This window comes from Phasianus colchicus, chromosome 1 (genome assembly GCF_987193195.1).
Source record: "Phasianus colchicus chromosome 1, bPhaCol1.hap1.1, whole genome shotgun sequence".
Classification (NCBI taxonomy): Eukaryota; Metazoa; Chordata; class Aves; order Galliformes; family Phasianidae; genus Phasianus; species Phasianus colchicus.
The window spans coordinates 53,880,930-53,897,987 of NC_143436.1; the positions used below are offsets into that span (position 1 = coordinate 53,880,930).

The 17,058-nt window shown below is 43.0% G+C and overlaps 1 protein-coding gene across 3 annotated transcripts in view; it reads left to right on the forward strand.

The window, feature by feature from the left end:
- The window catches only part of SYN3 (synapsin III), a 235,705-nt gene that overhangs the window by 210,437 nt on the left and 8,210 nt on the right, over positions 1-17,058 (forward strand). For all 3 annotated transcript variants that reach the window (XM_090143143.1, XM_090143151.1, XM_031600069.2), the window contains 4 exons: positions 945-1,019; positions 4,157-4,259; positions 11,020-11,154; positions 16,193-16,277. In XM_090143143.1, the coding sequence (XP_089999269.1) occupies positions 945-1,019; positions 4,157-4,259; positions 11,020-11,154; positions 16,193-16,277 (398 nt within the window). The remainder of the gene's footprint in view (positions 1-944; positions 1,020-4,156; positions 4,260-11,019; positions 11,155-16,192; positions 16,278-17,058) is intronic.

Below are 17,058 nucleotides of genomic sequence, written 5' to 3' on the forward strand. Positions count from 1 at the left end.
TACTGTAGAGCAGGACATCAGTATTACAACTGCTCTATATAATCTTACAAGTTCGAAGTCTTTTCTACATCATGTTACAAAGGTGAGAACACTGGGAGAGAGGTTTTCCAAAACCACATGTTGAAAGCACTGGATCACACGGCACACTCCTCTCCTAAATCTCTTTCATTGTGGAGATTCTCTCTGGGTCTATCTGTCAGCTTGTTGATTTGCTCTAGCAGGTAATTCTGCCAGTGTTATCTGCACAGTGCTGTCACAGCAGGCTGTCCAAGGTCAAGGAAAGGAAAATTGTCACCTTCTGATGGATGATGGTGAAACCCAGCAACACTACCTTTTTTGGAAATTAACCATCACTTGCAGCTAATGAGACTGTAACCATTTTGCAATTATAAATTCTCCAAGACCAGAACATAGTATGCCACAGAAAGGTCAATGAAAAGTCAGTGGAAAAAGAGTGTATAATCATATTTTCTATGACACCAGTACAACTGAAGTCAAATTCTGTACAACGGAGACCTGTTAGAGCTGACATTTGTGGAACTGCTTAGTCAGATGTTTGCATGGAGTGTTGTTCTTCCACAGATGGAGGATGCTACCATTGCAGAACACACGGGTAATTATCCCAGAGACCTTCTCCTGACATTTCAGCTCTCCTAGGCCTGAGGTGTAAAGAAAGAAAGTATTCACAGGACTTGATGTGTGCTCAAGATTCCTTGGAGATTTCCTTGCCTAATTCCTCATTCGGCCTTTCATGAGTTTGAACAACGTATCCTGTATGGAGTGTTGCTGAGGCAGGATTTGGAACGATTTCTGCAGGGAAGAACCTCACCTCATCCCCTCCTGTACAAGCATTAAGTCAAGGACGAGAACTGCAGTACGAGGGAGGACGGGCAGGAATGTATGCATTTTCATGTTCTGGTTCTGTTTCTGGTTTGTTTTTCTAGGAGGACGTCTATCTCTGGAAACTGGAAGGCAAACACTGGTTCTGCAATGCTGGAACAGATTGCAATGACAGAGAGGTAAGGAAGAGGGTTTCAAGACTAACTATTCTTGGCTTAGAAGGGAGGAATTGTATGTTAGACCTCCGTTAATTGAGAGAACTGGTAAGCAAGGTCTCCTGGGAGGCTGGATAAAGGAGTTTAAAAGACCAAGTATTTCCTTAAAAAAATACTAAGGGCACAAAGGCAAACTGTCCTATTTTGGAGAACGGACTGGAAGGACAGCTAGAGATCAACACTGCCAGGTCATTAGATCATTAGTGAATTTAGCCACAGGAAGCAAGACAGGCATAGTAAGGTCAAGCACACAAGTACAAACATGTAGGTACAAAATCAGCAATGTCACAGCACAAAACAAGAAGTAACAAGAAGTTACTCTAAGCACATTACAAATGAAAGGCAGACATGGAAAAACTGTCCAACAGAAGGAAAAATCTGCCAGTTGAAGTGTTGAAAGCATTAGTCTCTCAAAAGTGGACACTTTTAGTGAAAGTCACGCTGCTCAACAGTGCAGAAGGAATTGCCTCATGCATCTTGCACTCTAAACTTTGCAGATGGTACTTCCATATATTCAAATCACTGTGATATTTGCTAATATTGAAACTGCGTGGTATTGTTGACTCATGGTAACTTTTGCTTTGATGTATTTTCCATACGCTTTTCTATAGAACTGCTATCAAGTTACTTGTTCTCCATCTTGCTTTTTTAAAGTAGGTTATTCATAGATTTAAAGAATCCGTATAATTTGTGTACTCAATCAGGCCTAGAGAATCTAAGATTTTTTTTTTTTTTTTCAGTTTGTATCTCCCATTCCCCATGATCTTAAGGACATGGTTAATTCTGACTCTGCCCAGGTTTGGGCGCCACATTTGAAGAGAGATAACAGTGAGCTGGAGAGAGGTCAAAGGAGAATAAAGGGGATACTCAGAATAGAGAATGTAACAATTGCTTATGTAGTATTCCACCTTTTCCAGTTAGCAGACCGCTGATATTTTTTCAGGAGAGGTGTGCACTCATGCACAGTGAATGTATGCCTTCAGTGCTGATGTTCAGTTTTCTTCATTAGCTTTCACAGAGCTGGAAGTTGTCCACAAGCTGAACAGTGCTTTGTCCTAGAGGATAAAAATTAAAGAGCATAAGGTCTTGAAATATATAAAAGACATTAGCCACCTTTATACTGCTAGTGCAGTGTTATAAGAAATAATAAACTTAAACTACAGCAGAAAAGGTTCACTTGGGCTTAGTAAATATCTCCTAATAGTAAGGATAACCAGCACAAAAAAATAATTACCTGGAGGGGATAGGGGACTTCTGTCCTCTTTCAGACTAGATTACAGAAATGCCTCCTCTTTGGAGTAGAAGAGTTGTGCAGATGATCATATAAGGTCCCTTCTGCAGCTTCAGTTCTGTGAAACAGGGAAACCAAACCAAGCTCCTAATTTGATGCCAAAGGTGATCCTTCAAGACCCTACTATGACTGTGGAAGCTGCACATTAATATGTATCCTGGTTGTTTACAACACAATTGAAGCCAGAGAGATGAAGGGTAGACATTTCTAAGTGCACCTGCTGTCTGCTTTAGTGGTTGGCAACCCTGCCCACAGCATGGGGTTGGAACTAGATGATTTGAGGTCACTTCCAAGCCATTCTGTGATTGCATGATTCTGATTTTAAAGCCCAGATTCCTGCCAACAGACCACGCTGAATTTTGAAGGTTCAGATTATAGTAGTACCACAACTCACTGAGCCTTGTCTAGCCACAAATGCAACAAATCCCATTGAAATCTAAGTCATCAGTGCATACAAGGCAGAAGCATGCCAAAATGCTTTGCCAAGTGGAAACAATTTGAAGTACATACTGTACTCAACAGTAGCCCAAAGGATTGACATGTCCAAGTCATACTGGGCAAAATGATAGCGAAACTCCACAAATGCTGATGATGATCTGTAGGCATAAAATGCTCCCCTGCCCCATAGCACTGCAAGCAGTGCTTCAGAGCTCAGTGGATGCACAGCTTTCCTCCTCCTCATGCCAGTTAGTTCTTCTCAGGCTCTGCCCTCCTCACAGAGGCTGGGATGGACATGCTTGGTCTCCTCATTAGGAGCCGTTTTCCCTCAGACATTGCATTCACACAAGTTGATCATTATGCTGTCAAGCCATGGGGACTCTGGCTGGCTTCAAGGATGTAAACTTGATCTTTGGCCAAAACAGCTCTTTTCCCAGTCCCCTCAGGGCCTGCAAAATGTCAGTGTTTTCAAGAGGCTGTGGCCTCCCCTCCCCGCATCTTGTCACAGTCTTGCTTACAGATCTGCTATTCGGAGATTATTATTTTTATTGAAATGCTCAGGACTGCAAAGCAGCTGCACAGGAAATAAAACCAGGACGCCTCGTTCCCTCCTCATTTCCACAGCAGGGGGGGTGCAGTCCACTCAATAATATGCCTCTTGTCATTCCCTCTCCTCCTGTGACACTAGGAAAGCCAAAGGGGCATTCGACAAACCTGGCCTCAGCTCAGAGCAGCTGATAGTCCTATTCTGGGATGGCCAGAGAAAGGGGCTGTGGCCTGGTCTGTGTGATGAGATCACCTGGCCAGGAGCAATGTCCAAGGGATGGGAGGGTGGTGAGGAGCTGTGGAAGGATGGCATTGAAAGAGTGAATTATGAAAAGAGGAGCCACTGGGTAACAGATCACAGAGGGGATGGCTACTCTGCAGAGTTCTGCACTCACTTTCCCATCTTAATGAAGCCCCAGTGTCCTGACCATCTTATCAGGAGAAAAGTTTTCTGCATAATGGAGGGCTTTCAGGCAAAGCCAGTACAAATTCTAAGGGGCCAAATCTTCTGGGAGATTAAATGAGCTAAATATTTATAGCTTGGCTAAATAACAACCGACTGGATATCTGATGTAAATACCAAGGAGGGAAAGAAATGTTTTAAGGTGGCTTTGAGGGCAGAATTGAGGCAATCTGAACTAACAGGAAGCTTCAGACAAAATTCTCTTGGTTTTTTTTGGTGCAAAAAATGAGGGCAGAGTATATCAGGAATGCCTTATGATTAAAGGGGCTCCAGAATCTCTTTGTGCGGGCATTGGGATGAGTAACTGTATTGGTGTATCACCAAGGCAGCTAATCTTAGGCCATGCCTCTGTGCTTTCTGCAGGTACAGACTGTGGGTGGATGCCTGTGCGGAAATGTTTGGAGGTCTTGATATTTGTGCTGTCAAAGCTGTCCACAGCAAAGATGGAAAAGATTATATCATTGAGGTGAGAGCAAGGGGAACCTTGGGGAACTGTATCTGCAAACACTTTCCCTCAGAGTTTTTATGCACCAATATGCTCGCTCACACCAACATGCAAGGTCCAACAGTCACTGCTCTGGGGTGCCCACCTGTCTCCTCCAAGCTCTGGTTCACTGATATGCAGGAGTCTAATTCACAGCCTCAAGCAAACTGACTGACTGGTGAGACTTCACCTGGAGTACTGCGTCCAGATGTGGAGTTCTCAGTACAGAAGAGACATGGACCTGTTGGAGTCCATCCGGAGGAGGGTCACAAAAATGACCCAAGGGATGGAACACCTCTCCTACAAAGACAGGCTGAGAGAGCTGGGGCTATTCAGCCTGGAGAAGGATCTGGGGAGACCTGAGAGCAGCCTTCCAATATCTAAAGGGAGGCTGTAAGAAAGAAGAGGACAGACTCTTTAGCAGGGTCAGTTGTGATAAGAGAAGGGGAGATGGTTTCAAATTGATAGAGGGATATTTAGACTGGATATAAGAAAAAAGTTCTCTATGATATGGGTAACAAGGCACTAGAACAGGCTGCCCAGAGATGAGGTGGATGCCCCATCCCTGAAGACAGCCAATGTCAGGCTGGAGGGCCTTTGAGCAACCTGAAGTAGTTGTAAGTGTCCTTGTTCATGGCAGACAAGTTGAACTAGGTGGCTTTTAAGGGCCCCTTCCCACTCAAATGATTCTATGATTCTATAATGGATATGCAGCAAGGGATCAAAATTAAAGTGCCTTCACTACTCACTGTGGACTGTGAAGAGAACTGGAAGAGCTGCAGACTACTTGGTCACCCCTGCTTTCCAGATAATCAGTCCCCACCATGTGGTAACATACCAGCATGGGACAGTTGTGAAGCTGCCTTCTTCTTAAGCACATAGTAGCCTGCAAGTGTTGCCATCAGCACCCACAGTTTGGCATGCCTCACTGTACCAGTGCCCTAGCACCATTCTTCCTAGGCTGAACATTAGCAAAGCCAGCACACCTCTGATAGCTGCTAGTAGGGATCGATAGCATCATAAGAAAACATGCTTAGATTCAGCCCAACCTGAATCCAGGTGCCACATAGCAATATTAACCATGTTACCCTCCACCCATTACCCCCCAGTTCAGGTCCAGGAGGTGATTCAGTTCACTAAAAATCTGTTTCTAAAGGAACATGTCTTTCTCCAATCACTTTAAAGGGAACTCAAATAATAGAACTCCTAGCTGCATCTTATTTGGTTGGACTAGATGTTCCTTGTGGTCTTTTCCAACCTAAATGACTCTATAACTCTATGATTTAAGAGAGTAGAATAAATGGTGAGAGTGTAGCATAAAGGTCCATAAGCAACAGGAACAAGTTAATTAAAAAATGAGTGCATTTTCTAAGATTTTTTTGCCTGGACAGCATTCACTAGAATAACCAGCAAGGCAGAGCCTTACAGAAATACAATGGGCAGCATGGTCTACAGACATCTGTGTTCAGAGCCCCATTAATTGCAGAACCTGTGGCTCTGGGAGCTAAGGATCAGTGTGCTCCTCAGCAGACCAGAGGCAGAGATGAGAACGGGCATACAGGATGCTCAGGTCATTTGAACAGGGCAGGGAGGGAAAAAACTGGCCAGAAAATCCAAGTGGAAACCTAAGAGATGCCCTGGGGGAGAGAAAATGTGGCAAGTAAGCAAGTGCCTCTGTCAGTATGTGATTCAAGGAGGCACAGCATCTGACCTGCTGTAAACTCCGCCAACACAGGCCAGCTGAGGAAGATGAGCAGAGCCAGCCTACGGCTTCATGAAGGGGTGCTGACACACTGGAAAGATATGTGTGGGAGAGCAGTCCCACCCGCTGAGGGTTGGGATGCTGATGAGAACCACATGAGCCCTCCAGCGACTGCACATTCCAGCATTATGTATCTGCTCTCCAGGGAGCAGCGACCTGTCAAAGGGCATGTGATCCAAGCACCGTTGCCAGCAATGAAATGCTGGCGAGCCTCTGTCTTTGCTGTAGTAATGAGTCTGCTCCTGTGTGCAATTCATCAGCACCTAGAGGAGCATCCCCCAGAACAAACTGCCTCCCTGCTCTGCACTTGTATATCTCTATGCTCGTGTAGCTGAGAAAGGAAGAGTAAAAAAAGCAGTCTTGCTAAAAACAAGCATAAGGACATTTGGACTGTGTCCATACATGGTCAGATGTGAGATGTGGTTTTCATATCCTCGCATCTATTCCTGCACATAAGCCTATGTACGTGCACACATGGATAATTCTGTGCTTAAGGATTATACGCCTCTGCCTGGATATACCTCTGGTTTTTCACATCTGTCTGTGTCTGTGAGTGACTGCATGAAAAGCACAGCCACCCGCTGACAGCCATCACCACACACAGAGAAATGCACACTAACACTCCCCTCTCTCCAAGTCCAAGGTAAAAAGCAACAGATCTAATACAGCACAAATTAGAAGACACACATTAACTTCAGATGGGTCATGCTGAATTATCCCACCAGAAAACCTGATTGAGCAGCTCCGATGTACCAACACCAGCAGGCATTCAGATGCCAGGCTGACGGACTCTGTTGGGAACGGAGTAAAGCAATGCAATACAAATAGCAGAACAAAGCCAAACAGGCATCTTTTCTACTTTATGCAGATCTGAGAGAGATGTTGACAAGTAATTAATTGCCTCCAGCCTATTTCCTGGGGTACTTTTCTTGGTCTGAAACTGATCCTTTATTTTGCTTTTTTCTTTTGATAGTGGGGGAAAAAAAAGAAGTTTTTTGACAGTGCGACAGTTGTATTTTTCTTAGTGAGAAGGAACAGTATGCTGTGACATGTTACATGAAAGCATGCCTAAATGGCCTGAACAAATACGGAATTTGCACAATGCAATTGCAGGCAGTAATTAATTTTCACAGTGCAAAGCTGTTCTCTAGGAAAGAATTGCAGAAGCAGTGATAAGCAAGTCTATGAAATGCAATTTATCACAGTGGTTTATTGCAAACAGAATCAGATTAAAAGAGATGAATTATCAGCAGAGGATAAGAATAATCTTTTACTCATAGTATTTGCTGCCATTTGAACTTCACCTTCATTTCCTTTCCTGTGGCAGATACCAGGACCTATTGCCCTTCTGCCCTTTAAAGCAACAACACACGTGGTCAGTGGGCATGGTGTGAATGGACTGACAGTTGGACTAGATGCTCTTAGTGGTCTTTTCCAGCCTTAATGATTCTGTGGTTCCATAAGTTCCATTTTCATGCAAAATCTACTGATTTCTTCAAAGTTTCACGGCTGTGAATATGATGGCAAACGCTGATTCTTCCTTTTTCTCTGATTTAAAGAACTTTATCATTTTAAAAGAATATTCAGCATGAACATTCCAAAGGCCAAACCCTCAAAATAGCACAGGTTAGGTACCGCTGTTAGCAGCCAGGTTCTCAAAAGAGCTCAGCAGTATGTACGGTCTCTCCCCCTTCCTTTTTTGGCAGTCTAACCCTTTTCTACATCTCTGCTGTATTGACAAATATGGAGAAAGTGAGAAACAAGTAAAATGATCCACTCGATGTATTCTTCCTCCTGGAAGCCCTACCTGCCCTGAAGCCAAGCTGTGTTTTCAAAGACATGCTCCCTGCTGGCCCTACTCATCCCTTCACCACCACCTTATCAGTTCTTTTGAAATGCTTAATCATGTGTCCTTCCTTCCTTCCCTAAAAAATCCCCTAACACTCCACTCTTGCACACCAGAGCACAGAAGAGGATGGCCATCCTCTAGGCCTCAGCATCATAGAGGGGCAGGAGGGGAAGTAGGATGGGGTTTTCCGCAGCCTCTTATTTGCCCTACATGCCTTATCAGGCAGCAGCCCCTGCCTCAGGAGCAGCCACTGACCTTGGGCAGCTGTGAAGGCCAGGACCATATGTGTCAACATCTTCTTATTTTGCTCAGCTGCTCTTTGTTTTCCTCAGCATGAGTGCAATCTATCTGTGATTCTGATATTGATAGAATCATAGAAACATTAAGGTTGGAAGAGATCACCAAGATCACCTAGTCCAACCGTCAGCTCATCCCCACCATGTCCACTAACCATGACTCTCAGTGCCACATCCATACAGCTCTTGACCACCTCCAGGGATGGTGATTCCACCACCTCTTTGGAAAACCTTCCAGTTTGTTTATTTTGGCACTGGCTTTTTCCTATGTGTGTGACTGCTCACCCCCACATTGGCAGCCTGCTCCAGCTCATGCTCCCCTGCCAGACACCACACACACTGCAGGTGCCCTGATCCCTGGTGAATCTTCCTGATAACCAACCTGATCTCCTTCTATGATTAGGTGACGCTCCTAGTGGATAAGGAAAAGGCTGTGGATGTGCTATACCTAGACTTTAGTAAAGCCTTTAGCTCTGTCTCCCACAGCATTCTCCTGGAGAAGCTGGCAGCCAGTGGCTTGCACAGGTCTTACTCTCCACTGGGTAAAGAACTGGATTGCCAGGCCCAGATTGTGTTGGTGAATGGAGTTAAACCCAGCTGGTGACCGGTCATGAGTGGTGTTCTCTGGGGGTCGGTACTGGGGCCTGTCTTATTCCATATATTTAATGATGACCTGAACAAGGTGATTGAGTGCACCCTTAGTGGGCATGGTGGGGATGGGTTGGTGGTTTTACTAGGTGATCTTAGAGGTCTTTTCCAGCCCTTATGATTCTGTGATTCTCCGGTTCAGGTGGGACCTGCTCCAGGGTTCATTCCCCTACTACTTCTGCTTTATAAAATAGCAACTTCCCCTTCTGCTCCAGCCACTGCTGCCACAGAAATAGGGAAAAGCGTTCTCAACGTGGGGAAATTAGGAGTTTTATTTGAGTTGGTTGTTTCAAACTGAATTTTATCATTGGGAGGGTTAGGGTTAGGTTGGTCTGTCAGCAGACTAATGGCACCATCTAGTGGTCAGATGGGGCCCTCGAACGGTGCCTCGCATGGACCTGAGATCTTTTTTCGCACGTATGAACTGCAGCCGCCAAACGAGACGGGAATGCTTTTAATGAGGGAGTTGGGGGGAGGAAAGCTGCAGAGAAACCTGCTGGAGGGCTCCCAGGAGCAGTGAGGCACAGGGGCATGCTGGCCATTCCCTGCCATCGTGGATTTTACACTGCTAGGGAGACATATTTTCCTATCTCCCCTTTTTGCAGAGAAACAGACTGACAGTGGAAAGAAAAGTCACTTTGTGTACTGAGCTGAGCATTTTTATCAGATCTTCTGCCTTCCTTCTTTCACACTCAGGGTCGAGTAGCCAGGGATATAAATGCCAACTTCATACAAACTCCCACTTTAAATCTCCTAGGCAGCTTCTCTAGAGTTTGCATGAGCCACCAATAGAAATGAATGCAAATTAATAGCTTTTTCACAAGAAATGGCTAGCATCAACATTCAAATTCATCTAACTGATTTTCCCTAGTTTAACTTAAAAAAAAAAAAAAAAAAAAAAAAAAAGTGTAAAACCTCCCATTTTACTCACAGCCTTGCAGCCTTGCCAACGTGGATTGCACATCCAGTTGTTATCTGAGCATGTGTCAGTGCCTTTCTGGAGCAAAACAACCTTTAACTCTGCATTTCCAAGGTTCTTAACATTTGGTTTAAAAATAAAAGCAGAAACAAAATAAACTCTTCCAACTCTGATATTTGGGTACAACTATATTTAATCCAACTGAATCTTAACTTCATCGTAGCGCAGCTCTTCCTGTGGGATTTAGCTAATGTTTGTGAAGAACATTCTAAACAGATTTAGAATGAACTGCAGAAAATGATGTTTAGGGCTGCTATGCACCTGAGGGGTTGCTGTGTTTCATTGTTTTATTGTTGTTGTCAGACCATTTTTTACCTCAAAGACCTTTTGACAGCTCTCTTTACCCCATATCCACAGTTTCACATGCCAGCTTTCTCCAGCACAGTTCTAGTACTTGTTGGGAAGCAGTTGTGTCATGATAATATCAAGAAGAAAGGCAAAGAATAAGTTTATTTTTCTGCATTAGATGCCATCATTTTGGTAATGTTCTATTCATTATGTATCTGTGGAGTTTATTTCTCCTCTCAGGGTGCAGTGTTTTGTGTTTATTAATCCCAAATGTTTCCTGATTTCTGCCAGCACCTGTTGCCTTCATCTCCTCAGACTTCAGTACACTGTGTTTCCATTCTCCTGTGCCTGCATGTGGCCCTTTCTGCTGCAATGTCTCCCCCAAATGCTGTGGCACGATGTCAGTGAAAGTCCATGAGAGTCATCTCCTCAGGAGATGTGAAAAAGCAAGTTTGTGTTTACTTGATTTAGAAAGCCTTCAGACACCAGAAGACTTGGCTTGGCTTTCAGATTGTTAAGGGGTGGAAGATGGGGTGTTGTGGAAGCACTGGAAGGCACTGGCACAGGTTGCTCAGAGATGTCATGGATGCCCCATCCCTGGAGACATCCAAGGTCAGTGTGGAGGGGCTCTGAGCACCCTGATCAAGCTGTGGGTGTCCCTGTTCATTGCAGGGGAATTGGACCAGATGGCTCTCAAGGGTCCCTTCCAATTCAAACAATTCTATGAAGTACACGTCATTTCCAAAAACACCAAAGTGAAATCCCAACCAAATATGCTTTAGCGTGGAGGGGATCGATTACTAGAGGTGTTTGTAAGAATGTCAGGGACATGAAGCATATTAGTGTGATAGGTGATCTGAAACATGCATCCGCCACCAGGAACTCTCCTTATTAACTGCTGCTTTTCTCTCTCTTGGCAGGTAATGGACAGCTCGATGCCCCTGATTGGGGAGCATGTGGAAGAGGACAGACAGCTGATAGCCGATCTGGTTGTTTCCAAAATGACTCAGCTTGTCAGCACTGCTGGATCTACCCCGTCACCACTGAGACCTTGGGTATGAGAGAATAGAGACCTTTTGGTCAAGATGTTTCCTCAAACTCTTTTGTTCCCTCTTCTTCCTGTATGTGTGAGGTAATCAGAAGTCTCATAGAGTTGAACAGTCCCACATGAGAGTGTGTTGGATAGACTGACCCCTGCTTGCCCTTCCAAAGAAGTCCCTTGCAGACAGCTTGCATTGCAAGCCCCTAAGAAATGGTTTGCTCTCCCTTCCTCCCTTTCTGCATAGCTGTAGTATCACAGTAGTACTGAGGGCATTCTGGCTTGCTAAATTAAATCCCAATTTTTATTGAAGACAATATTTTTAGAGGTGCTTGCAACTCTCTGCTTCACCTCCATCCAATACCCAGTCCTCAGGATAGGCTTCACTCCTGTTTTTGCATCCCTGATGCAAACAGGAGAATGGGGATTTCCATCAAGACTTCTTTCATTTCTCACTGCAGCATTGTTTCTTTGGGGATGACTTTCCCCCTTCATCAGTAGGAGGCTTGACTACTGCTGAATCCATATAAGAACATGTCATTGTAGCATTTAGTGTGCCTCATGGCATATTCAATCTAAAGGTGTATGTGCTACACTTCTTGCAGCATCTAGCAGGGAGCCAAGAACAAAGTGTTGAGGACAACAAAAACTGTACGAAAGAAAGAATGGGAAGAGTAAGCAGGATAAGGGATAACACTGATTGCAACATACTGGATTCTATAGCTTTCTGTCTCTGTCATACAACAGCTCACTTCCTTCTAGACCAGGTCCCAACATGCAGTGTACTCAGAGTAACTCCAAAACAGATTTTAGCTAGAGTGGAGAGGGTAAACATTTAATAGACACTAAAAATGGTTTGGGATAGGGAAAGTGATACAGATGGGATAGGATTTACTCTGGCCAAAATGGAATCAACAAATGCCATCTGAAATAACAAGGATATAGAGTGTATAAATGAAGAGCAAAGGGGAGGCCTGCAGAAACTGAGAAGAAAATGGACAGATGCATCTGTTGTCTATGTCTGTGATATACTGGTACAAGACTGGATTGGATTACAACAGACCTAAAATAGGGCTAAAACAAAAACAAAACAAATGGTCTTGGAAGGATAAGATGTCAAATAGAATATTTAAATAAGAATCCTCATCAAGAATACAACCTACCCTACAAATAATCTGTACACAAGATCAAGAAAATTAAAATCACAAATGTTTTAACTACTGTTTTACTATAGAAAAAGACCTGGGAACAGTACCTGCAGAAACTGTACAAACTACAATTGCCACCATAATGTCATAACACATGGTTAAAAATTGACAGAATGCAAGGCAAGTGAGATGCAGAACTGGAGCTACAGTTGTAGACTTCCACAGAATCAAAAAAAACCCCAACCAATTCTTAATACAAGGTGAGCAGTATTGAATACACAGAAATATTAATTCTTGGATATCCAGTGTGTATGCATAGAATATCTACACATTATTGTGGCTATCTGTACAAGTTTCTGGATCAAGAAAAAGTAAGAAATAAGAAACTGAAATAAGAAATGGAAGAAGCAAAAAGTTTTATTGAAGTGAGACTACAGCTATTGAAAAGCAAGTCCAGTAACATAGTAGAACAATATGTCAGAGAAAGTTGACTGTCCTTTCAGGTAACTTCTTCTGGGAACTGCAAAATCCAGTGCAATAGGAAAGAGCAGCTTGACCATTCCATGATTCTATGATTCTGTGATTTTATGTTTCTATGACCTAGCCTTCTGAATCACCCAGATACAAACTGGGGAAGTGAATGCGTAGTACTAGGCTTGATGTCCCAAGAACAGATGTGGTATCAAAAAGTAACTATATGGCACAGACATATAGAAAAGGTAATTTTAGTAAAATTAAGAAGCTAAGAAAAATCTCCCTAGTATTATAAGCACTCTTTATGGATGTTATTTAAGAGAACATTGTTTTCCTGAATGCATATATACACTGCTGATCTGCTCCTGAATGAGGAATGCAAGAAATAAACTCCTAGACCTAATGGCAAAGTAGAAGGAGACACTGAAAACGGACAAAAAAATCTTCCAGATTTGGAAGTATGGCGTTTGCAAATGTCATATTTGCATACAATCATGCAGGTAACAAAAGGAAACTGCAAAGGGATGGAATTTTATTCTGAAGATCAGATAGAAGGAAGAATGAAGCAATTTCTCTGAGTTCATCAGAAGATGGAACCCTGCCAAAAGATTGCTAAGCTCTGTGGATCATCCAGCATTAAGGGAGGAAAAGAAGACAACGCAGACAGAATGTGGCTCTACTAAATGTAATTGCTGGAAGTGGAGAACTTCTTAAACTATACATAGATTTTCCTGATAAGAAAGATACAGCAGAGAGCAAACTCAGTGATTAAATTAATGATGATCGATATTTTTAAAAATTATTAAGCCTCTGATCCAGCTGGCTACATCCAATGAAACGAATTTAGGAAGTGAATCAGCTGCCAAAAAAGCACTATTTCATTAGAAACAGTTATTACTCCAGAGGATTGATGTATAATACAAAATCTATATTTTAAAAGGCTTTAAGAGTAATATAGAAATATGTACATAAGGAAGCCATAGACCTTAAAAATTATCTCAATAACTAATTTTAAAATTAATACAGAAGACTTATAAACCAACAGAACTGTGACTTAAGAGCATTCACCACAATCTTTTTTTACTGGAGAAAAATGATCCATTTGTCTTCCTTTGATTCTTTGCCCATCAGCAATTTGAGAATATATTCATAAAGTGATAGATAGCGGGAAGTCAGTCAAAATAATATAGCTACACTGTCCCAAAGCCTAAGGCAAGGTATCAGATGAGCTATTAAAGAAAGCAAGGAAAGAGAGGGACTAAAAGGCGAAGTTTCACTGTGGAACAGAATCTGGCCTCTGATGAAGACGTAGATCGGAGAGATTTTAAATCTTGCAAATAGTTAGCAAAGTGGAAATTAAAGGATACTAAACATGGTCCTGTCACATTAATAACTAGTTATTAATTGGGTTGATTGAGCACAGGACTCCATAGAATCATAGAATCATTGGGTTGGAAGGGACACTTAAAGGCCATCTATTCCAACCCCATTGCAGGTACACCTATAGGTAGATCAAGTTGCTCAGAGCCTGGTCCAGCCTGACCTTGTAAGATGTTAATAGCAACCATTTTTTTCATGGCAACCATATGATATGAAGTTTTATGTTTACAGCTGCAGCTCTCTCGTGGCTCTGCCTCACTTCCACTGTTTCCCCTCTTTGTTTTCTTTGCAGAGGCTGAAGGACCTTGGGTGGCCCTCACCTCTTTACCTCTCTGCCTCAAAATGCTGTTCCGCCTTCATCTCTTAGAAGCCTTGGGTTGGGTGCAGGCAAAGGCTATAGAGGCCAATATGATTCCCTTTCTCTGGCCAGTCTAATCAGGATGTCCTATGGGATTAGGACAGTACCCTTCCACCAAATCAAGACAAGTTTTAATGCCTCAAGCTATGCAGCACTAGAAGCTATGAAATGGAAAATTTTCTTTGTTTTCCCCCACCACTTTTTGGCATGTCTGAGATAAATAGTGCACAAGATGGGCTGGCAACCACATCACATTTATGCTAGTCAGTTGAAACTCATTTTACTGCGTCCAACTATGAAACATTTCTTCCCATTTCCAAAATCACTTAGCTCATTCTCCTGACCTTCCAGGATCTTCGACAACCCCTTTATCATTGTGTTCCCCACGTAAATAATCGGGCACATACCAGTCTATCTGTCTCCAACTTCCCGTGTTCTTTCATAAACAATTTTAGGCAATAGGCTTACACAGACTTTTGTTAACCTTGGACCAAGCTCTATGTGCAACAGTTCTGTGTTGCTTAATCTATTTATTAAAATATCTGTCAGAAAGAGTAAACAGTGAGAGGGAAGAAAGTGCAGATGGCACCAACTTATTTGGGTTAGTCAGAACCAAGAATGGTAGCGAAGAACTTCTGACAGAGCTGTGTATGTTAAGTCACCACAATAGTAAACTGTGCCGGAGACTGAAAAGTAAGCTGAACTGGGGGTAAAGAGAGGGAGAATATAAATAGTAGGTACACCTTGCAAGTCCCACTAACGGTGCCACTTGAGAAAGACATTGTAGCAAACAGACTAATGAAAACCATTACTCAGACTAGGGTTGTGTTGGCATGGGAGAAGCAAGGAATTTGGATGCACAAGTAATAAGCTGGTGATGTATACAGAGAATCAAGATAGTGCTTCATCTGCAATGATGCAAACAGACCTGCTTCTGGCATTTGCAGGAAGGATTGCAAAGCAAGGAAGAGAAGTATGTGATGAAAATGATTAGGAGCCTGGATACATTCCCGTGGAGGGACCAAAGGGATTCAGCCAGTTGGCTTTAGAAAGGGCATAAATCAGAGAGAGGGCAGTAAAAGTCTACAAAATAATGAATGACCTAGCAAAGGTATGTTGTGAGAACTATTCTCAAACTCAAATAATGGAGTTGAGAAGTCTGGAAGGTAGTGAGGCTGAGAGTGGAATAAATTTCAAAGGGTCTGGGTGTCAGTGTTAAAAAACTATCTGGAATTGTTGCAAAGATTTTGTGGAGCAGATAGTAAGCTTCATGTTTTATGGTTTACACTGGTCCTTACTTACTAGCAATCAAGATAAGACCTCTTAGGGTATATATATGATTACTCCATAGAGGTTTCTATGTGGTTCACCCCTTTCTCCTTTGGAGCACCTGGTGCTGGCAACTGTCCAAAATGGGACTAAAGAGACCCCTCAGGCCTGATAAATTTGGCAATTCCTGATTGCCTAAAAAACATTATAAACCGTTAACTTCACTGTTATTCCTGGTGAGCAAACAACTTATGCGCTCTTTATTACTCAACTCTTTCACACCCTTGAAATTTTACCAGCCAGATGCTGTGTGTGTATACTTAGGGAATACTTCAGGATTCCATTGTTCCTATAATACCTCTCAACTTCTCTCTGGGGATTCTGTATTAACAGGAATGGCTTTTTTCCCTTCTTTTTTCCTCTAGCCTCCGCAACTTCAGCCTCAGACAATGAAAATTCAGCCTGGACCTCAGCTTGCACAACTGTCTCAGCCACGGCCTCCTCCCCAAGGTACAGTTGTTTGGGGACCCTATGATCGCACGGACTGTGAGACATCAGTTTGCTTTCCAAATAAAAGCTCTCAAGATAAAGGTCTCACTCATTGCTCCAATTCACTGATGAGCAGGCTGCAGATTCTGTGAGCCATTAAAGGAGCTACTGTAATACTCTGCTGAAGCTCAGAAAGTGAGTTGAAAATCTAGTACAGATCCAGCTGATAACGCTGTTAGGGTCTGGATCAGCAAAGCATTGCCACATGAAGTGGCATTGGAGCAGGGTTTTGGGCACACTGTATACGTGTTTACACAAAGCTGTAGCAGCTATAAGTGTAAAGAAGCCATAGGAAGATGTAGGTGCTGTCACACCTGGAATAGATACCAAGATGGTGACACCAGGATCCTTGATCCATCTATACACACATTGCCCGGTCACCAAGGAAGAGCACACCCTCAACTTCTCTTGACAGCAGAAGCAGTCTTGACTTGTGGCTTGGCCAGAACAACACGTTTGGTTTACTGTCCAGAATTAGTCTGAGGTGTTGAGGAATGGGGCTGCTCCATAGGTACCTCACACCACAACAAGCATTCAATTCACATCCAGACCGTCCTTTTTTGCCACCTTTGTCCCTTTCTCCCTTTGCAATCTCCTCTCAAATAAAATCACGCCTCTAATTACCTTTCCCTCATCAGTTCCAGTTTTGCTATTTCTAAAATTTTGCATTCCTAATACCAAATATGGTATTACTGATATAATGACTTAGGAATCATTGGCCTTGCAGGATACTTCTTTCCTG